The sequence below is a fragment of the Apus apus genome, chromosome 12 (genome assembly GCF_020740795.1).
Source record: "Apus apus isolate bApuApu2 chromosome 12, bApuApu2.pri.cur, whole genome shotgun sequence".
Classification (NCBI taxonomy): Eukaryota; Metazoa; Chordata; class Aves; order Apodiformes; family Apodidae; genus Apus; species Apus apus.
In genome coordinates this window covers 14,692,246-14,716,666 of record NC_067293.1, presented here as the reverse complement: position 1 = coordinate 14,716,666, position 24,421 = coordinate 14,692,246, and the positions used below count along the sequence as shown (strand labels likewise).

Below are 24,421 nucleotides of genomic sequence, written 5' to 3'. Positions count from 1 at the left end.
AGTTCCAGCATGTGAATACCAGTTTGGTGTACAAACCAAGTAAAATTGAACTATGGAGAAATAGTGACAGTCCAAAATACGGGCTTTTGAAATAAACACAGCAGAATTTAGCATGTTCAGTTAGCACTTTGGAATCTGGATGTAGTGAGAAAAAAATAAACATAAGTCCAGTTGCTTCCTTCCCTTTCCTCAGTTATAATTTGCCTGACACCTTTGCCAAGAAGTGTTGCTTCAGTTTGATAATTTATAATAGATACTGATTTTGTACTTTTATAAGCTCTATTTTCAAAATCACCTCAGCTTGTGAGAGCTTGAAAGACATTTGTAATTAAATTAACATCAAAGGTGAATTTCTGGAGAAGATATCAATATTGCCAGAAGAATGCTACTGAACACAGTGCTCTTCTCACTGATCACCTCTAATACTTGCAGTTATGTTTCTGAAGTTGGGATATATTTTCTACAAGATTTTTATTGGTAATAATAAAAGTAAGTTCACATTCAACTGATAAAGCATATACTCCACAATGTACTGTTTTTGCAGTTTACTCAGTAAGGTAAACATGAGAAGTTACGTGAAAAAGCTGGTAGTGACAAGAGAGGTCAGAAGTTGAAGGCTGGCACAGACTGAGAACTTACGACAGTCACAAAAATAAGAGCAACACAGATTCAACCAGAAGGAATCTTATGGGCTCAGAGATTATTTTTTTTCTGTTTTAGAAAACTGGTTGGATAATGTGACCTGTCCAAAGCAAACAAGATAATTCATGTTCCAATATGTCATTTAGGAGGTCTATGACTTTGTATTGTGCTGTGCTTTGGAAAGGAATTTTAACGACAGGTTTATGTCCATCATGACAGCATGAAGGCATTTTGGGCTCCTGAGGCACTGTTTGTCATTTATAATTGATTCTTAATGTCTGAATAAGTTGTGTTATGAGCTTCAGAATTATTCTTTTATTCTTAAAACACGTACATAAGCACGTAATTGCTGGAACAGAGACAAGCAGAATCATTCCATAAACAAGAGTACAGTACCGTTCTGTACATACGCTGATATTAAACATAAGCTGCCCATTGAAATGTCTCTTTGTTCTGTGGATATATTGAGTGTTTCAGGATCATAAGCACTGTGAATTCTGCAGCTCCAGAGGAGAGAAGACATGCTGCTTGTGACAAATCTCATTTTAGGCCTAACAGGCAATGTTGGTGGTTTGTTTTTGACTTTTTTTTTCCTCCTCTCACTATCTCACTTGTCAAGGCAAGCTTGTTAATGGCATTTGCACTTCAGTGCGTGTAATATTTAAATTAAATTTCCTCACTTTAGATGGAAGATATTGTTGTTCTGAAAAGCTGAAAATCTGTTCAGTTTGTACCCAAAATTTGTGATTTATAACTTTTTAGCTTGTGTGATATAGTTTTTTCCAGATGTGTTTAAAATCTATCATCCTTTTCTTAAATTTTATCAGCTGTATCTGTTTTCTTTCTGTGTTGACATGAAAATATTGAATACATTTGTAAGCATTTGATGGGGGTGATTTTAGGTCTTGATCCCTGTTAAGATATTTTTTGGATAATGATAAGTCTCCTTCCTTTCTATAGATGGAGAAAAATATTGCAATCTAGAGCTTCTGAACATGTCTCATTAAACATAATCTCCAGCTGAAAGACAATTAGTGTCTTAAATGTAATCTCTCATTAAACTCTAAAGGCAAGAGTTACTTGGAACTGGACAAAGTGCTCTTAACCTTAAAATTGTAGTTCACCTCAGCTTGCAAATGGACAGAACAACAGAATCAATGCACAATGGCTTTATATTTGGTTAATTAGGATAATGATTTTACTGTAGATGTATGAAATTATAAAGCATAGCTCTGTCATTGCCTCCCTTTACCATTCTGTATCAATGTTGTGATAAGGCAACGAGAATGCAGAGAGCCTGCTAGTGAATGAAAACCTAGCATGCAAATTGGAAATACAAATGCACATCTATGTGTGATATGTATCTGTTAAAAATTCTGTTTTAAAGCTTTTGCAAATTACATGTTTTCATTTACAGTACATTGTCATAATATATAAACAAAACATTACCATTTGGACAGAGTTGGTGTTTTTCCTCAACTCCAAAAGATAGTGAGAAAAGTCTGTGGGAGATTTACAGAAAAAAAGTCTATTATGTGTGATGTATTGACTGTTAAGCATAAGTAGTGTCAGAATATTTACCCTTTTATGGAGAAAGAGGATAATGATGCGCCCTAGTTAGTTAAGATGCTGTTGGATTTTTCCCTTTGATCCCAAGGTGTTTAAACCTCCACTCCTAAGCATTTCTAAAACTTCGAGCCTATGAACTTAATATTATTTTGTTTTCCGTACGTGGGGTTCTGCTTTGAAATTTAGACACTAGTTGGCCTGAGTATGTGCTTTTCAATACTTTTCTGGAAGGAGGAGTGTGTGCTTGTAGGAGGCTTGACTGGATGTAATATTAAGAGTTTGTCTAATGTCACCTGTCTTGACTGTTTATCTAGTTTCTTCTTCAGAACTCCTAATATTTGAGTTTGGTTTCCCATTTTTCATGGGAAAGATATTTCAATGTAGAGTTATTTTTACTGTTGAAGTTTGTTCTAAGTCGATATGCCAGAGGGACGGGTGCCATCCAGAGGGACCTGGGCAAGCTAGAGAAGTGGGCCCAGGTGAACTTCATGAAGTTCAACAAGGTCAAGTGCAGGGTCCTGCATCTGGGCTGAGGTAACCTAAGATATGAATACAGGCTGAGGATGGTCATGCTTGAGAGCAGCCCTGTGGAAAAAGACCTGGAGATACTAGTGGATCAACTAGTGGGCCAACAGCATCCTGGGCTGTATAAAAAAAAGCGTGGCCTGGCAGATGGAGAGAGGTGATTCTGCCCCTCTGCTCTGCCCGGGTCACACCTCACCTGGAGTACTGCATCCAGCGCTGGTGCCCCCAGCACAAGAAAGATGTGGGCCTGTTGGAATGTGTCCAGAGAAGGGACACAAAAATGATCTGAGGGCTGGAGCAGCTCTCTTATGAGGGACAGGCTGAGGGAGTTGGGGCTGTTTAGCTTGAAGAAGAGAAGGCTCCAGGGGGACCTCAGAGTGGCCTTCCAGTACCTGAAGGGGGCCTACAGGAAAGCTGGGGAGGGCCTTTTTACAGGGGCTTGCAGTGAGAAGACTCGGGGTAATGGTTTTAAACTGAAAGAAGAGAGATTTAGGTTAGAGATCAGGTGGAAATTCTTCAGTGTAAGGGTGGTGAGACAACTGGGACAGGCTGCCCAGAGATGTTGTGGGGGTTCCATCCCTGGAGGTGTTCAAGGGCAGGTTGGATGGGGCTCTGAGCAGCCTGTTCTAGTGTGAGGTATCCCTGCCCACGTAGGCGAGTTAGAACTCTGTGATCTTTAAGGTCCCTTCCAACTCAAAAAAATTCTGTGATTCTGAGATGCACACACTGTGGTACTCAGAATCCTTGAGCAGGCTGCAGCAGCAGTCTTCACCTAACTCCAAGAGAACATTAATTCTCTTAATAAATATAAACTAACTTGGTGGTATGAATTGAGTAGTCAATGGTTGTAATTCCTGCAAATTGGTACTTGCTCACCCATTTCCCTTTAAACTGCTTTTTCGACTTCTGTGAAAGGCTACTTCCATCTGCCTTCAGGCAATAAGAAATAAATAATGATTAGTATGCTCAGAATGGAGCTATGGCCCAAAAACTGTCTAAATTTACAAATCCACTAGTTCACTTGCTTCGCATAGACTTGCCTTTGCTTACTGAAGTCATTGGCTCCTCTCACTTTGGAGTTTTTAGTAAACATGGCCATGGCCATCCCTCATTTGCATCATGATCAGAGACCCTTTGAATTAATGATGCAAGAGACACTGCATCTAATCAACATATATCATTTCACCTATTATTACAGGGAAAGACTCTTAGTCTAGTACAATCTTATATGGAAAAGATTAGTCTGTCCTTTGGTACTATTACTTGATTACTGTATATATAAAATGCTTAGCGTGACTGTGGGGACTAGCTAGCATTTGACATTAACATGAAATTAACTGCTTGTAGCATTTTTCTAGGGCTAAAGTGGTCTACTAGATACTCATTAAGCCTTCCTTAGCATGCAGCCTGTGCAACTGCTGTCTCCAAAATAAGTGGATGGGATTGTTTTTTTTCCACAGAGCAGAAATTAATGCAGTGAAAATATTACAGTGAAGAAAAAAAAATACCATCTTTCATGTCAAAATGGCATTGTGCATTCTCTTCAATGACTGGAGGTTTCTATTATAAATAATAATAGGAAAAATAATCTTTTAATCAGTTGTAGATTTAATGATGCTTGATTAACTGAGCTATGTTCAGTTTTAGTGCACAGAGAATATGGGGAAATCAAGGTGCTTATATTAGTCTTCCACTAACATGAGAGTCTGGCGATATATTCATGTACATGACTGCATTGTTCACCTTGCTTATATTAATCCTACATGTTAATAGTAATGCTGTGGGGTAATGATTTAGTTAGTTGAAATATAAATGTTTAATTTGAGATACTGGATTTTTCCTGTGTCTCATAAATCCCTTTATTATAGTGATTTAAGGTACAGATGTTAAAGATGCTGTATTTCTTTCAATCTTGGAGTTGCAGCAGCTATTACAGGGAAATGTCCAGGCTTCTTGCAGGCTGTTTCCTTTTTTAGGGTGGGACTGCTCATTCTAGAGTGTTTGGGCATTTTGGAGGGTGTTTTTTTTCTAGTTGTTGCTGATTGTTTTTTCTTCTTTTTCCTGTTTATTAGTATTTGCCTCATTGTTCCTATCTTGATATCAGATATTTGTCCATTGAGTTTAGTTGTTTTCTTTCTCCTGCTGCAACACTAAAACTAAACAGTTGTAGAATCATGGAATGGAACCTGATGCAGTAACATTAAATGGAATATTTTTGTAATTACTGTGTCAGAGAGGTCTTCCCAGTAACAGTTCTTGAGCAGTTGCTTGAGTGCCACTGAAGACCAGATGCTATCTTTCATGTGAATTTTGAGAACAGTTCTATTAGGATGTGTAACTTTCATGTGGAGTGATGGGCAAATTGAAGGTGCAGGAGGCTTTGCCTTGCCATTGCCATCTTTAGGAATATAGTGACAGAGACAGTCTGTTTAGTGTGTGCATTTAGGGAATGGTTTCAAAGAAACGGCATTTTGCTTCCAGCAGAGTTCATACTTCCATAAATTAAAACCTTCAAAACCTTGAAAGAAATTAACATGCTTTTCTCTGAAAGAGTAAAAGGTATTCATGCTGCCCCCTCTTCACATTACTTTAGTAGTAAATCTCTAGTAAACCAGTTTTATGGGAGGAAATGCAGGTATTTTATTGTAATATATATATATATGTTTCCTATTACATAGTCTTTTTTAAGTTAGTCTTGCAGAACAACAGCTTCACAAATTATTTGAACAGAAACTTGTACATTTACCTGGGATAGGAAAAAAAGTGAATGAAAATGAATGTTCTGCAATACTTTTTGAAAATTCAGAGTGAATGTAGAAGTTAGTTGTGGGAAACACAGCTTTTGAATGCAGCCTTCATGCTTGGCTAGGGTTCCTTCAGGCTTTCAGTCAGTATGCACTTAATCTAAACTATTTTTTAAGCTTAGCTTTGTAAAACAGTTACTGCAAATGCTTTTCTTACTTTTTAATCACAAAGGTTAGGATTTCTTATTTGTCATTGCTTGCTGAATTTCTTTGCACTTTTGAATTTTGGACAGAAATAACTACTCTTGCTATGCAGTCATGCATTTAAATATTTTCGAATTGCTGAAAACAGTTAAATTTTATCTGTTACATCCCCTATTTATTTACCAGCTGCTATTCTTTTTACCGACAAAATCAGCATTTGCTTCCTCCAAATTTATTTTTCAGTTGTAGCCTTTTATTTCAGTGCTGCTTGCCTTCCTATCCAGCTACATAACAGCCTATAAAAATGTTTCAGTAATTCAAGTTCTTCAGTCCAAGCAAAAATCTGTGCTCCTTTTCTGACAATAATATCAAATGATTAAACTAATGCATCTGTAACCTAAAAGCTTTGATAATGTTTATTCCTCAGACGGCTTTAGTGGTTCATTCAAGGTTAACTCTTTCATGTGAAGTTAATAGCCACAAGGATGCTGTGATCAGTATAGATTTTGTTTGGTTGGTTTTTTCCCTCAAAGTTAAATTAAGCTCAAAAAGCTATTTTGCTATTTTAAGATTATTTGATTTAAAGTTCCTTTGGTACCTGGTATAAAATGGATAAATCTGGAAATGGAGTCATGATGAAGATAGCTGTATTGGTGCCTTGTGTACTTGAACATGCTTATGAATAGTAAAGTCAGTGGTGTTATGGCTGATATGAGGCAAGACTTAGAAAGAAGACAGGAAGCAGTTTCCAGAACAGAAATATTTGTTTACAAGATTTTTATTAACAGTATACTGTTTTTCAAACTGTCTTCAGTCAATTTTTGGCTACTATTTAATATCACATAGTTCACAGCACAATTTCTTACACTACAAGGAAACAGAAAAAGAAACATTTTGGAAAAACGATGTATGCAACTTCTAGACAAAGGGCTTACGGCCAAAAAAACTGCAAAAACCCCCTTTTTTAAAAAAAAAAAAGTCGTGCTTATCTGGACTACACAAAGAATCCTTGGGTTAGCTGGGAAGGAAATCTACATTTACCTTTATAGAGCAACTGCCTGCAATTAATAAGGAGCATTGACTTGGCCAGTCCCTGAAGAGTAGATACCCCACTGGATGTTCTCATCTCTGATTCCACGTACCAGCAGTTGTTTGTGGCACTGGCTTTTTGAGAACTGACCAGGATTATATGCACTGTCACTAAAGATTATGTAGTTTGTAGAGTCTAAATTGTCTCTGAAACAGGATATGCTTGAAATACTCTGTACTCTCTCTAGAGGAAGGACATAAAATAGTGCAAATGTTACAGTGCTAGTCGGGGAAAGGTCGTGTTGAGATTGACTGCCTGGTCTTGAAGGCTCGTACTTGTAAACTATGCGAGAGGAGACAGAGAAAAGAAAATAGAATTTGGTTTTAAAATGCATCTTCAGATTGAGAGAAGGGGCTTGTCAAACTGTTATCATTGACAATGGGAAGCAGATTTTGTGGATTGTGTTATAAAACTCAGTATTACACGTTCAGTTTGTTTTTAATATTGCAATTTGACCGAAAGCTTCTTTGTATAGAAGATTCTGTAGTCACTTTTCATCTTGTTCTGGAGTTTCTTTGTGGTATGGTATTGCCTCATATTCAGAATTGTGATGTCATGAGTTCCAATGGAGTTTTCTCTCATGAGGTATCTATTAGTGTTGTTTAATACAAATTACAGTAATAGTGGTTTCCATTAGACTAGCGTATGATGGTGTTTCTTTCGAGTAGCCTCTCTTTTGTACTGTACTATCTTTAACTTTTTAGAATTATCAGTAGCTTTTATTATTCAAATGAACCTTTGATGTTGACAGAGGGTTTCATAGATATTGGTTTCTAGAAATCAGTTTAATTTCAATAAAAGAAAAATATTTGATCTTTTCTCTGTGTCTGTTCCTTAAATCATTTCTGTAACTGAGTATGCACACTAATAAGATCATTTAACCAAGTACATGCATTAATAAGGTAAAATCTCTTTGAACTTCAGTTACTTTTTACTCTTTGAATTAGATTTAAAAGAATGAAATATTAGAATTTTTACCAATAAATTCAAATAGAAATTGAATAATTTGAGCTAATGGTAGAATTAAGTGGTGACATTTCAACATAAAATATGATGATTTGGTATATTACATTAGATATTTTCACTTAATTTTTATGAAGAGTAGAATTTTTATGAGCAGTAATTCATAAAAATATGAGTCCACTTAATGGAATAATTCTCCTTTAAGACAATTTATACTGCCATTGTTTTTTCCCCTTCTGATACCCTTTCTGGAACCTGGAAGCTTTGTACTCATTGTCTTTTTCTTTTTTTTTTCTCTCTCTTTAGTTTCAGCCCAGACTCTCAAGAGCAACCTTGATTCCATGAACAGTCAGATCCAGCGTCTAGAAAATGACATTAAGAATTTCCCTAAAACACAAGATGAACATGATAAGTTTGTAGAAAAGATGAGCATATCCTTTTTGCATGTCGTCGTTCCTGGTGTGAACATTGTGGTAGTCTGGTTAAGTATTTACAGCACTTGACATTGAGCTTTAAGTCTCTTCTTCCATACTTTTATTCACAGAGAAAAGCATAAAAGAACAGGTTGAAAAACTTACGAGTATAACTTAAAGCATTTATAATCAGACTTGAAAGGAGAAAAGCAGATAGCTTTCTTGAAAGGTAATAGTTATGGTGACCAGTCATATAATAGTAGTATGGGTTTTTTTCTCTTAAAGAAACAGTAATTAATGATAATTGTTAAATCTTTTCAATCTAGAAAGCAATCAGCAGTAGACTTGAGAGTATTTAATATTTTAGCTTCAAGTGTGTTCTTATTTGAAGGGGAGAGTAATAATTTTGTTAATGGTTGTTATTTAAGGGATCCTTTCAGAGGAAAAAAAAAAACTTTCCTTTGTACTCAAGAGTGATTTGTCCTTTTATTTCTGTAGGAAATAGGCTTCTATAAGCACTGGTAAGGAAAATCTGTTTGAGAATACCAAATGATACCTGTCTGGCCTGTTTTCTTTCAAAAATTTTCATCTATCCAGTGTCAGTTTTGCTCAAAACTATAAATAGGTGCGCTATAGATATGAAAAGCTCACAAAAGTGAGAAAGACCAAGCAGAAGTCAGTGTTTTAAAAAAAGTAAATTTTGTACAAAGTTTTTTTCTGTATATGTGGAAGCATTTGGAGTATGATACATGGCATTTTGTGCATTTCTAGGTGCTTGTATAGTTTGTGTGTTATTTATTCTTATTGCAACTAGACAGAAGTCTTGGATTTATGGTTTTTCAAAGGAAGAAAAATAGAATAGGATTGATGTGTCGAGCCTCTCGTTGTTGCTCATCGTATTTAGTAGGTAGATGTAATGAAAAAATTCTCCTAACTGCTCTGTATTTGGAAGCTAAGTTTTAGTAGGATTAACCATATGAATGGATTCAGTGACAGAAATTCACAGGAAGATGTTTAATATCTTCTCTATATGGATTTATTATAAGTTTCTGACAAGACTGCAGAAAAGCAGCTTAAGGGAGACAACTCATGATTAAGTGGAAAATTGTTTCTTGTTGCTTATGTGTTCTCTTCCACAGTGTTTTATTTGCAAGGTTAGTTCTACTATTAAAAAAAACCCACCAGTTTTTATTTTCCTGAGGTACATTCACATGAGAATTTTTTACAATCTAGCTTTGTAATTGTCCTTTGCCTTCTCATCATGTGTGCAGGCTGAATGCTGTCAAGCAAGCCCTGTTTTTGTTCATAAATGAAACCGACATTGAAATGCACCTTTTGCAACCATGTTTTCTTGTTTAGTTTGACAGCTTTGTTTTACAGGTTCTATACATTATTTTTCAGCTGTGTTAAGTGCTTTGCCATTTGTTGTTTTGCTACCTGGGTATTTATTGTACTTGTAAAAGGTGTTTTGCATCACTCGAGTGATTTGGTGGAGAAAAAAGAGCCAAGTAGATAATGTTTACCTTGTTCTGAATTTAATAAAGAATAATGATAATTTGACAACGCAAAACAGTTTAAAAAAATACTAATTTTTAATTTTTTATTTTTATTTTTTTTTTACAAGCAAAAACCTGAGAATTCTATGAGATTTTTTAAAAATTGTTAGAAGTTTCCTGGGCAGCCTTGCTTCAGTGCACATCCACTGATGTCACAGCTAGATTACCAATTCTTGGTAATTAAAGCAGGCACCCTGAACTTGAGATGTCTGACAGCTTTTATTATACTAGTGGATTTGGTGGCTTGACAAAATAGATAAGACTGTAAGAAATGAACTGATTCTGCCTAAGGATTTCTGTTTTCATAATTAATAGATGACCCGATAAAGGGTGTTTTTCTATTTTAGAAAGTCATCTCCATTTGTGTCAAGTGATCAAACTTGTTTCTGCTTCTCATTGAACATTCAGATTTTCTACACGCCTGTATTTTGTTGGGTTTTTTTAGTCTGAAGGATAAATGTTAAGGGGTGTGGGGGGGCAATTGCATCTTAATCTTCAGTAGGTGTTTCTGTTGCTTCTGTCAGATTGTTAAAGAATTGTTGCTGATAATGCATACTGATATTAGAAAGTTAGAGAGTTTCAGGGTAAACATCTCTGATGTGTCTGAACATAATCTCTCACAGGAATTATACTGTAATTAAAGGCATGGTTTCTCTTTTCCATTCCTGCTAATAAAAAAAAGCTGTTTACTGGTAATTGGGGTGAGATTTTCTTCAGAGAATATGAAAGAAATATTTTTTGGTTTCCTACTAAGGTAGGACATAAATTACAATAAAAATACCATTCATAATATTAATTGATCATAACAATATTAATTAATATTCGTAATATAGAAGCAAATGCTATGAAAGAAATTTATTTGGCAAATAAGGCCAGTTTTTGGTACCATGAGTGAAATCTGAATAGAAATTTTACTTTTTCATCTAGGATTTTTTTCTTAATCTATTTCTAAGCAGGCTAATTTGTGATGTCACTTAATCAGTTTTTTTATTTAGCTCATACAGTTGCTCATGATGTAGCTCTTGAACGCTTAAAAATAATTTAATACTACTTTAGGAATTAAATACAAAGACAGGAAGAGTAGTACGTAACTGTTGCACAATCTGTTTAAAATATTGCAGTATAATGCAGGAGTAATTTATTCAGGTAAATATAACCCATCGATTTAAAAATGTTAATTAAAGCTTTTAAAATTAAGATATATTTTACTGCAATTTGCTAGACTGATACTTATCAAATGGTTACTAAAACTTTTTTCTGTACAATCTGAGGAAAATGGGTTAATATTTTCTGAGTAGTTTATATTTAAAGTAAGACTATAGTAAGACTAAATGAAATGATCTGATAACAAGTACATTCAGTTTTACCATCACTTCAGAGCTGCGCAGATATTCACCTGAATTGTTTCTCTAATTGAATCAGTGTGACTTGCTGCTTAAGAGTGTCTTCTTTTTTCCACTTATGAGCATAAGGCTCAATTAATACATTAAAAAATATTATTTATGTAGCCATAGGTTGATTGCCATCTTTCATAATAACTAAGATGCAGTTTGGTTATCAGATTTCAAGCTTAATGGAACAGTCTCAGTGAATAATGCCACTAACAACTTTATATCTTATTTTATTTTGCTAAGAGCAGATATTTCATGACCATATACAATCTTGACTTTAAACATTCAACTAGTATAAATTTTGCTGTGTCTTTATTAGATGGTACCAGTGATTTGTTTCTCAAATATACATCCTGATAATGGTTTGACTCCTCCTGATTTCAGTTTGTAGTCATCATGACACTTCAAAAACTGTTCAAGTCTTTTGGGACCTGTTTGTTAATAGGTATCTTTTCCTCCAGGTGGGAATTGTTGTATTGTGATCAGGTTACTTAATTGTACCTGCGAAAGCAAAGTAGATTAAGTAGTTTAGGACTCTTGTTTCCCAGTATTCACTGGTATTTTTTTCATATGCATTTGAAATACTGATTCCAGTTAAATGCAGTATTTCAATACCTTTGTAGCTTCTTAGTCTAGGTTATTTGTAATGAGCACTGTGGACATTTTGAGGCAGCTAGATGAAAATACTGCTGTGGGATTCTGAAGTGATTTTTATAGTTTAGTTTGTCTGCCTTGTATTGGGTTTTTCAATAAGTATTTAACTGCCTAAGTTTTGAGAAATTCTCATAGCATTCTGAAGCCTTTTTGATAATGAAGCTGACTCGTATGGTTGGCCACCAGAAACAGTTGATTTCAAACTGTGGATTCCATCTGTGTTACAACAGAAGTTAGAATATAGTATGGTTAAGCAAAAAGTGAAAAAAAAAAAACACAACACAAGCTATTAAAACATTCTTTCTGTGAATTTCATGCTGTATTAAATAACTTGTGATTCTTGAGACATCCTTTTCATGGCCTGATCCATGGCCAGAATTGTACATTTCTTCAGGATTAATTTTAAATATTTTAACTTTCAATGTTAGAGTTTTCTTTTATAATTAGCCTAGCTTCATGCAGCACTGAGTCTGATTTAACAGTTTAGAAGCCTCATTGTGACTATGACAAATCTAGCACTCAGTTCTTGTTTTATTTTAGTGTTTGTGCCTCTAATTGGATATATATATAATTTTTTGAAAAACTGAATTTTGCACTTATTTGCCATACGTGTAATACACTTTTCTTTTTAGTGATATCAAAACATGAGTTTCTAGTTGGCATTTGAGGAAGATATTCAGATTGATGGGGTTTAAATGTTATTAAGAAAGATAGATTGAAGACAACAGAATGAAAAGCTCTTTCAGAGGGAGTGATGGAAAGTTGCATGAAGTTAATTTATTAATCTTGACTTAGCACTATTGCTACAGAAATAACAAATACCACCTCTTCCCCTCTCCCCAACATGCTCATGCACCTCCACTGACAAAGATTTAATCTTCTAGAAAATGTTCAGGAGGAGAAAAGAGTAGTGGCAGAGCGAGGGTGGCAGGAGGGCACGCTGTTGGATCACAGACCATTAGGTTAATTCTTTGTTATCCTGCTAGTTGGAGATGCTGACTTTGCTTTTGGATGATTATATAGTTTTTAAACAATGTTACCTTAATTTATATAATGTATCCTAGGTGTTTTGGTATGTCCTTAAATGCAGATTTTGTCTAGCTTTTCAATTTTTTAGCTGTGATCTACCCTAGTGAGAGATACTAACATGCCTAATCTCATTAGAATCTTTTGCCTACCAGAGCAATAAATAGTGCCACTTGTTTTTTCTAACTGATTGCTTACATGTGGAGAATTCAGAGCTTTTTTTTTGTTTTTAAGAATTGCAAAATTAAGGGAATCATGACTGGATGAACAAAAATTACTGAGGAGAAAAAAATTCAAAGCAGTGTGTATTCATCTTATCATAGAACATAGAACAACAGAGATTTGTGAACCAATTTTAATTTTCTGAAAGAAACACCATTCATTAAAACAGAATCCTTCTTACTAAATAAAAAGCTGCCTGCTTGAAAAGCATATATTCTAACTTGATATGTATTTATGCTTATAATTCTATCTAATAATGAGTACTGACTCACAACTAAATATGAGTTTTAATGGTTCCTTGATGTACTTCAGTGGTAGTGAAATGGTCTGGGGAGAAGTCTACTGTAAGTATGAGGGGGGCTTTTTTGCACTGAGAATATTAAAAAAATATATAATGTGCCCTAAGTACCAACTGATAATTCCCCTGTACAGCCACTTTACTACAGAATATCTTCTAGCACAACACTAGGGAAGAAGCAAGTACATTCTGAATCAGAATCGCAGCATCTGGAAATGGCTGTGAACCTTTTTTCCTCTCTCAAAGTGACTGAGCAGCAGGACATCATTTACATACTGACATGGAGTGCTGAGAGAATGTTAATGGCATTAACACTCTTGTCATCTCTTAGCACTTGGGATTTCCTCCTAGCTTGTTGTGGAAAAATAATTTACTTGAAGCGTTTTGACATGTCATTGTTAGGAAAGCCTGTTTTTGTTTTTCAGACAACTTGCAATGCATTATGTGCATTAATATATGAATTTAGTCATTGCCTGGGGCTTCTGAAAAATAACCCAGAATGGAGAAAATTTCCGTTAGCTTTCGTATATGTCCTTAGATTTGAAGTTACCATCTTTTGCTTGAGTGTATTTTAATATGGCTTTTACTGTAGGGGCATTTTTCAATACATTTGCAACTGGAGAAGAAAAGCATTCAGTGATTTTTCAAATTACAGGTCATGTGTAATCCTTAAGACATTCAATACATGTGTCTTTTGGTACGATATCTGTGTAAGGTTTTTGTTCTTGCTGTCTACAAAAATCACATTTGAAAACACCTTCATTAGAAAGTGCAGTTCTTGACTAAAAGAGCTACCATGGGAAAAAAATTATTATTTCTCCAGATAAAATACTTTACCAGAATAGTGTCTAGGGAATGAAGGTCTACCTTACTGAGGTGGGCACATCAATAAGATTTTTTCAGTGTTTTTTGGGCCTCTCAAAGACCCTGGTTCTTATCCTGTCCCTGCTTTTTCTCTCTCTTTTCATTCCCCCAGCCAAGACAGAAAAGCAACATTGTCCAAAACAGGCAGTGAAAAAGCACTTACTGCAGTTTCAAAGTTATGAAGTTTAAGTTATGTGATGAATAATAAAGAAACAGCAAGACCTAGATGTAGCATGGCTGTTGTATTTTTTTTTCCAGTTATGGTTACATTATAGGAATATAATAAAGATGTTTTGTTACTTTGTCTTGAGCATTTGTTTATAGTTAAAGTGGCTTCTTACAGTAAATACAAATGCCAAGGAACAGTCAGCAGAAAGCACATGTCTTAAGATGTGCTAGTACCAGGGAATAGAGTCTTGTTTAGAAGACTTATGAGTGCAGGCAGTGGAAGGAAATAAAACGGGGGTGATTTATTCTAGTTGGAGATCAAAATGTCATCTGTTCTCTGCAAGTCTTACCTCAGAAAAAAAAAATACTATTTTAAGTGCTTAATCAAGCAATTTTTTGTTTTCAGCCATCAAGTGTTAGACTTTCTTGCAAATACAGAGAAAATAGAACAAATAGCACTGAATTTATGTTATTGATACTGTTTGTAAACAAGGAAAGGATAGAAAAAAATGGAACTTTAAGAAATATGTATATTTATATTTTTTTTAGTGGGGAAATATGGACTACTTAAAGCTTCACTCAACTCTTTTTAACTGTGATTTATCTCCTTTTTAAGAGGACAGGCTGAGGCCATCGTATGGTCTATTTTATTATCACTCATGAAACAATTCTGGGCTTGCTGATACTTTAGCATCTTGCTTAATAACAACAAATTATAATGAGCATCTAGTAGTAGTGCTAATATTGCAACATTTAATGAGACTCCTATTTGGTATTGATTAATTTGAAATATATACTGTTTCTGGTTGCATTTAAGTATGAGTTAAATAATTTGTTCATAGTAAACTTGTGATTAAGTTTTTATTAGCAACACAAAAGAAAAAACCCTGCTTTAAGCAGTCAATATTGGTCTTGCTATACCCTCTGCCTTTTGCTTTACAATTAATTTTATACTTAAGGTGGGATTTTAACAGTTTTTTGCTTGTGTCTCTTTAGGACTGTAGTTTTACATATTAATGTTTAGGCCTGATTTTGAGCATAAGCAACTTTTTCTTCTGTTTGATGTTCAAGTTCTCTGTATTTCTGTTATCCTAGTGCTCTCCCAAGTGTATAAATTGTTCATGTTTCACGGAACTTTCTTAAGTAGAATGTATATTTAAAGGAGAACCATTCCCCCCTCACTTCCAGACTTGAGTCCATTTGAATTTGCTGTTAATTGAGATATTAAAATGCTCTTAAGAACTTCCACCTTCTATTATGTAGTCTGTAGGCTTTTTTTTCCTCAAATTTGTTTACTTGATATGATGAGCAAAAAAAAAACCCAACCCATGTGGCTGGTGTACATTACGTTTTGCATCCAGGATGCTCTGTTCTAAGTTCATGTACCTCTAAGAAATCTAAATTTGTGACTTGAGTATCAGATCTGAGATTTCAGGGAGCTCTGTGGCTGCTTGACAGCCACCAGATGTGTATTCCCCAAATTGACATGAGTTCGTGTTGCCCCAAATGCAGGAAAAGAATCACTAAAATGCAGTTTTTCAAAAGAAATCAGCAGTATATCATTTTTTGAGAGGTTACATTTAAAAACCTTTTCTCTCTGAACACTTGCATCGTATTTAAATGGATATGCTAAAGCAGCCAAGACACACTTGATTAAACCGATCGTGCTTGTAATTCTTAGAAGTACATCTGAAGGCCTGACGTATTTCATCAGCACAGGCAGAAAATCCCACTTCTGAAAGCACTCTGATCGAAGATAGGAAGAATTAGTACATACATATAATCTGCTTTTCTTCTCCAAACTAGCAGCTTTTTTAGAGAATTCAGGGCATCTGTGAATAAACAGTGGTGGGGTTTTTTCCATGTTTGCATTGCTAATTGTTGGAGCTCATAGCATCTCAGCATTTTGAATCTTATTGAAGAAGTGACCCTGCCGAGTTCAGTATCAGATTACCAGCAATTTAGGCTGTGTTTAGTTATTTCTATTCAATTTACATTATTAAGCTCTAGGGGAGGAAAAATAGAAGCTTGCTATTGATATTATTGATCTCAAATGTACTTGTTTACATAGTTTTTAGGGAGAGTGTCTTCCCAGTATATGAAATGATCTGCTTGTGCAGACCACCCTTTTCATAGGTGCCAGGTTAAAAATTAGATAAACAGCAGGTCAGAAATAAAGCTGGCACCTTTTGCAATTAGAAGGCACAAAATCATAAACATGTTCTGAAGATCTCAGTCCTGAGCAGCACAGCAGCACTCCCACCAAAAAAAAAAAAGCAGAGAAGCTGTGACTCTGTTTTATTTTTTTTAGGAGATCCTGTTATTCAGTGACAGTTAGGATATAATTGTTGCTATTCAATTCCATTTCTAGTGAGAAATGTCAGAATGGCCTTGTGGCATTTACTAATCCTTTCACTTACCTATTTTTTCAACCTGGAAAAAAAATAATCCCCCACTAAAATTGGTTTTAAATACTTGCATGATACATTTGCATGCCACAGTTTGTATGACTAGATATTTGTCATGAAGGTCAATAGGCATAAATGAATTAATATAAGGTTAAATATACTGTTTCTGCTGCGTGTCAGTATTCTAGACCTGCAGCAATTTTCCCTTTGTGTTTGCTTTAATATGCAGCAGTTGAAAGTTGTGAATCTTCATAGCAAGTTAATTTATAAAGACATTTCTGAAACAAAGCAAATTATTTTACTGTCCTAATAAAATGAGTCTTCTTGTTTGGCCATGACTGAAAACTAGGTTTGGTTTGTTACTTAAGACAGTAAATGATGGTAGTGTTAGTTGTTCTCCCAAATGCACATCTTACTAAATTTGTGGGGAAATCCATCAGTTTGTCATGATACTGTTAAAATTCTTATGGGATTTCTGGGAAGTATTGTATTTTACAATTTCAGAATTGCTATACGGGTTTTTATCCTAACCATTTGAAATGAAACATGGTTTTTGTTAATTTACTAATGTGCTTGGAGCATCCCTGGTTACTGAGCTACGACACTTGCAATTAAAGATTATTTTAACCCTGTAGAAAAAAAACCCTATATCTTCCTGCTTGGTCAAGTCTAGCCTTTCTTCTGAGAGACAGTATAACATGAAGTCTATGTTCCTTAAAATGTTTCTTTGACAGAAGGGGGTTGAGGAATGAAGGAGGTTTGAGCATAATTTTAGCCTTTGTATATATGTTCTCTGCTTTATTCTTCTGAGTAAATGTTTTACTAAGAGATAGGTGAGAAATAGTGGTGGAAGAATCTGTTTTTCTGTCTTTCACATGGAATCTGTACATTTCAACAGCCAGTGTAGAATTGCAAGGGTTTCTTGTAGAGCATGTGGAGTAGCAGGTTTATCCTGAGCCATAGTGGACATGCTATCAGATGCAAATCTAAAACCATCTCTGTTTCTCTCAACTTTAATAAGGCAAACTGAAGCTTTCTGGAATAAATGTGGGTGATTTTCTGTGTGGGTTTTTTTAATCACACAAAGTATGAAGTTTTCCTTAAGGTATGCTGAAATCTGTGTTTTCCTCTGTGGTGCACTCTGCCTCAAAAGAATTGCTAGTCTGTTTTTATTACATTCCATCATATAATGATACTGGAGAGCTATTTGTGTTGAATTATTTAATGTTAATTGTTAATTTGGTACAGTCTTACTCAGTGAAATAGAATTTGGAAAACTTAAAATTGGGGAAGTCTAATGTGGCAAGATTCCAGATTTTTATTTTTGTCCTAATACGTTTTTTAATTATACTTTGCTTTACTTTTGCTGGGTACCTGGCTTAATTAACTTTTAAAGTATTCCTGTGTTTTAATATCTTTTATGTTCCTTGATGAAAAAAGAATTCTATACAGGCCTGCATAAATGGTTGTGAGATGTTCCATTATTTTATGAGCAACACATGATAGAGGCCAACAGAGATACTAGTAAATCATTGTTTCAGTGCTTGACCAGTTATGTGAAAATTGTTGATTTGCTTTGAGACAAGATCAGCCTCACAGACAAGAGTGCCTGAAGGGCTTAAACAATGGATGATGATATGTAGCAATAGATTTGGTGGAGTATGGTATTAGGTTCTTCTGGGACTTACGTCAAGTCCACTGTTATGTAATAGTTTCAGGAAGAGTCCGAAGGCAAAGAGCGTATCAGCTAGATTTTCAGATAACGAGCCAGTAAATGATGCCAGGGAGAGAAATACCAAAGGACCCTGGGAGAGGGATGAGGACATAATAGTGTGAGAATAACTCTGGAAAAATGTGTGGTACTTTATTTGGGAAAAACAGTAGTAGACACATTCATGTGGGTACAGTATGTTGATAAGAGAATTTGTATACTACCTTCTCATTTTTAGAAGGTAAAAAACTTCCAAGAAGCAAACAGTTGGAAATGCAGTAGAGATCATATGTTCACAGTGGCTCATAGAGGGAAATTAATTATTTTGAATTTTATTAAGTTTGTTCTTTATTCCGTTCCTTAGAAATAGTGTTTTAAGTGTGTTGCCTTTGGGTTTTTGGTTATTGTTGTGTAGATAGTGCATACTGAGAAGTGAGGTAAGTTTGCCAGTTGTTTTATGTGGAGCTGAAAGTCAGGCTGTCAGGCTTGGGATGTGGGTATCACAGCAAGAGATGAGGCTGGGCCTGGAGGAGAGGGGAGCAAAAGAAGAAGCATATAGGGCAAAAAAATATTAAACAAATTTGTTATTAACTCATCTTTCTTTCACGTAGAAGTGTTCAGTGTGTGAATTAAATTAAAAATTTGTGCTTAAATGTGCCTGAGTATGTCCATTAGAAGGTTTTTAGAATAATTTTTCTTCCCAGATGGTGAATTTATCCAGTTCATCTGGATTATCAGTTGACACTCATTTTATGTTAGCTTAGTGTTGCTTGTTAAAGAGCTCTTCTCTTTCCTTCTTTTTTCCCCATCTTTTTTCAGATGTATGTAGGAGGACTTGAATCATCTGCAAAATGTTTATCTGCCAGAATCAACACACAACACTTAGAAGAGCTTTCCACTTCCTTTATTATCATCCATTTTTAATGTGGTTCTTTGTTTTCCTGTTTGATTCATCTCTCTTAAAGGAAACAAAAAATGCCCACTGTGTTCAGGTGGTAACTACAGGATAATGCAGGTGTAATTGTTACTTAGATTGAACTTGAAAATCACCTAAATGTGGGATGTTTTAATGCATTATTTTAATTTCTCTTACAACTATTTGATATCAGTAAAAGAAATGGCAAATCCTGTTGGAGAATGATCATTTGTATTTTAAGAGGTCTGGGCTAACGTACAGTTTTCATAGAGTTAATATATAAAACCAGAAGATCTATGGAACATTATAAATGAAAATGGTGTTACAAAGCAGATTATAAAATTTCTTTCCAACCATGTACTTCTGCCTGCAGTTTTTAATTTCTTTTTAAGAAGGAAACATCATCCTTGACGTGACGGGATGTAAGATCACATTGATTTCTTTTGTATTGGGTTATACTATAAATCCTATGAACAGGAGTGTACAATCTGTAGGTTCATTATAGCATGAATAAAGGAAGAAATTGGACAACTGTTACAAATGGGGAGGCATAATCATGTGCAACAGGAGCTATGTAGCAATTAAGAACTTCAAAGAAGTTATTTTTCTGGGGTTTTTTATTTATTGAAAATATATATATTCTGTAGATTGTATGGTACAAACTTTTGCAGGTTATCTGTTTTAAGTCTAGACATTGGACTATAGATTTCTGTTGAGTTTTTTGCTTAATCCCTGAGATCATTTGCCACATGAGGGAGCTCTATTCTATTCTGCACCTAGAAGACTGTATCTAGAATTGTGCTTCGAAGCTAGTGCTGAATTATATTGAGAAGTTTTATACAAGAATCTTCCCTGACTTTTATTTCCAGTCTTTTGGGTCAAAGCTATTTATGTGCATACATTGATGAATTCCTAGCAAATAATTGCCCAATAGTTTATGGTTATGTATTTTTTAATTAATATTTGAAGAGAAAAAAATGAGAAGAGGGCATGCACCATTTTACCCCAATGATATATGATGTGTGGTTTTAATCATGCAACTGGTATTCAGAAAACTTTTTGGGTGCAAAACAGACTCATTTTAGTGTAGTCCTTCGTTCTCATTTTTTTCTGTGCTTGAGTTTGTGAACACTTCGTTACAGCAGTTGTTTGCTCCAAACAAATTTCAATTTTAATGCATTTATTTTATGCTTTTTCATCAGGTGACATCAAATAATTTGTTTTTCTTCTTGGTATTGAACTTCTAGACTCTTGAAACATTATATGATCTGAAATTTTTCAGATTTCTAAAAACAAGAAAATGAGGATTCTGACATTGCTGCATTGAAAGAAACCTAAAAGTATAAGGAGTCACTTCTCTTTTTCTTCCCCACACTTTTCCAAAAACTTTATCTAGATGAAGTAACATCACATCTACTGATGGAAGCTGTTAAAACAAGGTACAACTGACAGCTCAAATGTACCTCTCTTAATTAAATCCAGATGAAGTGAGCAAAAACTGCATGATCAAAGAGAAAGTGAATGTGGTTGCAGTTGCTCTGAAAGATTTAGGGCAAACAAAGCTGTAATTATTGTTTAAGGCATCTCACTGTGTGTTCCAAAGCTAATATAGTATTTCTAGGAGTGGCTGCCTTACCATTGCTTTGCTGTAATAGTTATCAGCAACTAATGTTTGTGTTGTTAGAATGTTCGTTGATGTTTTATGTTACTTGAAAACAATCACTTTTAATTAATTTGAATATAATATGCAAAACAAATTTTGCAGTGTAATTTTTGGTATTAGCTACATTTTAGTTGTTTGGGTTTTTTTATTTATTCATCTAAACAGATTTTTATGTAATTGCTCTCTGGGGAACATATGCTGGAAATCAATTACTCTTCACACATTTTCTGTTTGATATATTCTTGACTGTCATATCTTCTGTGTTGCTTTCTAATTAGTGCATGAATAGTCATTAAAATTATTTTTTTGCCACCCTAAAAAATGGGACAGATTTGATTTTAAAAAAGCTACCAAATACCATTCTTTGTATTATTTCAAATAATATTTAAATCCAAATATCACAAATGAGATTTAAGAACTGGATTATTTTTATTGTAAAAGGTACTGAAAACACCTCCATAAATTATCTCAGGAGTGGCTACTTCTCATACTTCATAGTATGGGATTCCAGGAAAAAATGGGATTCGTGACTGTGAAGGATCTGTGCAAAGATCTATGAATTTTGTACAGCTATAATAAAATAACCTGTAAAGCATTACCCAGCTGGAATAGTAACGTAAAGAATTCTTTATGTTCTTCTGTAATTTTATAAGACTCTTTTTGCATTTCTTTTGTCCTCTCATGTCAATTGTTCTGGCAGTCCCATCAGCCACCCCCTTGTTATGTCATGGTTGCGTTGAAGTACTTGCTCTAGATCTAAAAAGGCTTCAGAATGAGAGGGAAGATGATAAAACGTGTAACTAAGACACATTGAATGTGAAGTTCTGTCTCTACCTGTATCTGTCTAACTCTTCATCCGATATAATCTTCGTTTTCCTTATTTTTAGCAGCTCTCACAACTTCCATTTCAGACCAAGTGTTTCTGAATAGTCCACCTCTATCATTCATGAATGGCATTTTGCCATTCCCTTAAAAGGATGTTTTTCACCTGTCAGACAGTGTCAGTAAATTCATTTGTTCTCAGTATGTTTTTGCAAAAGCAGTTTCAAAATTCTGGTGACTTCATCAGTGGAAATAAAACTTTGTTATTGTCAAGATAAAAGATTTGTTGTTTTGCTTTCAGGAGTTCCAGAGCTTTTAGAAATTGCTTTGGTATTTCTGTCTTCTGTTTAAGATGGGAGTGTGGACATTGGGCATTATTTTCCTGTTACAGCTATGGAAAAACCCCTTCACTTCTGAGGTCATCAACAGTTTTTTTCTATGAAGAAAAAAAAATAGTGGTTTTCGGTTAATTTTGGTTAATACCTAGCTCTATTTTTGTATTTTTTCTGCTTTAAAAAAATATTTTTATTCAAGATAGGCAAGGTCTTCCCTTTTCCCTAGCCTATGGCTTTATAAATGCTGCCTTTCATGTGTTCTGTTTGAGGAGCCAAGTGCTTTTATTTACTTCCAAAATGTTGTTAATGCTACCGCAGGAAATTCCTAAATTGACAGTGTAAGTCTTTGAGCAGACTTTTCCAATAGAAACCAAATTAAGAAACAGCCTGTGGAGCTTTTTTCCTTTGGCTGAATATTTTATAGGCCCTTGTTTATCAGTTTTTGCCTACAGAATTCCTAGGGGACTTTAGAGAAATTAGTGCTGATCTTTGTCTCCTGATTAACAGAAGTATAAATAAAAAAACAGTATTGAAATTATGTTGACAAAAGCTTTCTCCTGTGAATACTAAAGTGTGGAGTATGTAGAATGGAAATAGTCTTTTCATTATTGAGAAGTTTGAATGCAGAAACATTAGGAGTTGAGTGAAAATTAGGAGTAAATAAAGTGACATATGTTTCTAGTCTTCATTATGATGAACGTTTTATGGCCATTTAGGGAGAAGTCAGAAAGCCCCATCTTAATGAACGTGAGCTTAAGCCCGATTCTGCAGTTTGGGGAGAAGGAGCAGGTCACAGCCAGCACTGCTATGAGATGGTTGTGATCTTTCTGTCCTTCTTTTTTACGAACACAAACACTGAAATAATGTCTCCGTACACAGAGAATGTGATTCTTTGAAATAATTCTGATCACTAATGAAAGTAGGAAGAGGAGCAGACCTCTCTTCTGTATGGTAACTGAGGAGCAACTGTTCTTTTGTATTTATTTTTTTCTGGAATATCCTGTCAAATGTGGAATGCTGAGATAATTGCTTGGTAATGAGAGAGACATTCTCCCACTGAGCTTTTAATGGCTGTTTTATTAGTGGATCTTTAAGCTCTTTCAAAATACATGATCTTGTGTAAACAGATAACATGGGGCTCCTTCTATGGGTCTTTAGTTTCTTTGGATTCTGATTTGGGTAAGATGAAATGTATTGTAATGAAGATTTCTGCAGTTTTTTTAAATTGTATTTTATTTTTTGGCGGAAAACCAAGGCTTTTACACAGGAAGAAAAGATAAGGTATGTAATTGTGATTTGTAATGATCTGTGTATGCTCCAGAAGTCTTCTCTTCTGTGTAGTCACAGAGATACATTATGTATGTAGTGTGAATGATAAAATGATTAGCATCTGTTTACATACTGATAGCAGGTGAAAATAAAGCTATCAGTGTAAATTACTTAGTGTTATTAAAGCTGAATTTCTGTCTCCAGCTAATAGGTTTTGTTTGTGTTTCTGTAGTTCAATACAAAGACTGCTCCATTATGAATGAGCTTGGAGATGAGGAACCAAGAGCACTGGTACATCCTTCATTAGAGATGATGACACTGTTGAATCAAACTTTCTCCCCTGGTTACATAAAACATACTTTTTGTCTAGTTTGGCAGTTCCTTGGTCCAGAACACTCCTGTGAAATGGCAGGCTAGGGTTGTGAAAGGAGAGAATGCAGTTTGTGTGGCTGAAATAATTTTAGTAAATTTTCACACTTAGTGGTAGTTGCTTGGAAATAATTACAAAAGTATTTGTTTTCTTGTGGAAGTGTATTTCTTTAATATTGTAGATACGTGTATCCATGGGAAAAAAACAACAGTGTTTTGCTCTTTGAACAGTGTATGGCAATAGATGAGCCAGCAGGCTGCTTAATGGTTTTAATTTCAGGTGATTGTGTCAAGTGATTGCGTTATTTTCACAGATGAGTTTGAATCATGGGCTTGGGTTGTTTTGGTCAAGTCAGACAATGAGTTGCCTTAAGTGCAGAGAGGGAGCTAAAGCAATCCCAATGCAGATAAATAAACTCAATTATTTGGTCCTTATAGTTTATCTGAATTGTTAGTATCTTGTGAAATCCTGATGATGGTGAGAAGAATCCATTTTATTGAAAAAAACAAGTTTAAATTATAAAGACCACTTCGTTTCTTGAAAGAATGAATTATTCAGCAAGGTAATTTTATAAGTGGGTGTTTATAGTTAGCAGTGA

At 34.7% G+C, this 24,421-nt stretch overlaps 1 protein-coding gene across 5 annotated transcripts in view; it reads left to right on the top strand.

Moving 5' to 3' along the window:
• DIAPH2 (diaphanous related formin 2) overlaps positions 1 to 24,421 on the top strand; it is a 213,838-nt gene that overhangs the window by 101,631 nt on the left and 87,786 nt on the right. For all 5 annotated transcript variants that reach the window (XM_051629988.1, XM_051629986.1, XM_051629989.1 and 2 more), the window contains one exon: positions 8,044 to 8,169. In XM_051629988.1, the coding sequence (XP_051485948.1) occupies positions 8,044 to 8,169 (126 nt within the window). The remainder of the gene's footprint in view (positions 1 to 8,043; positions 8,170 to 24,421) is intronic.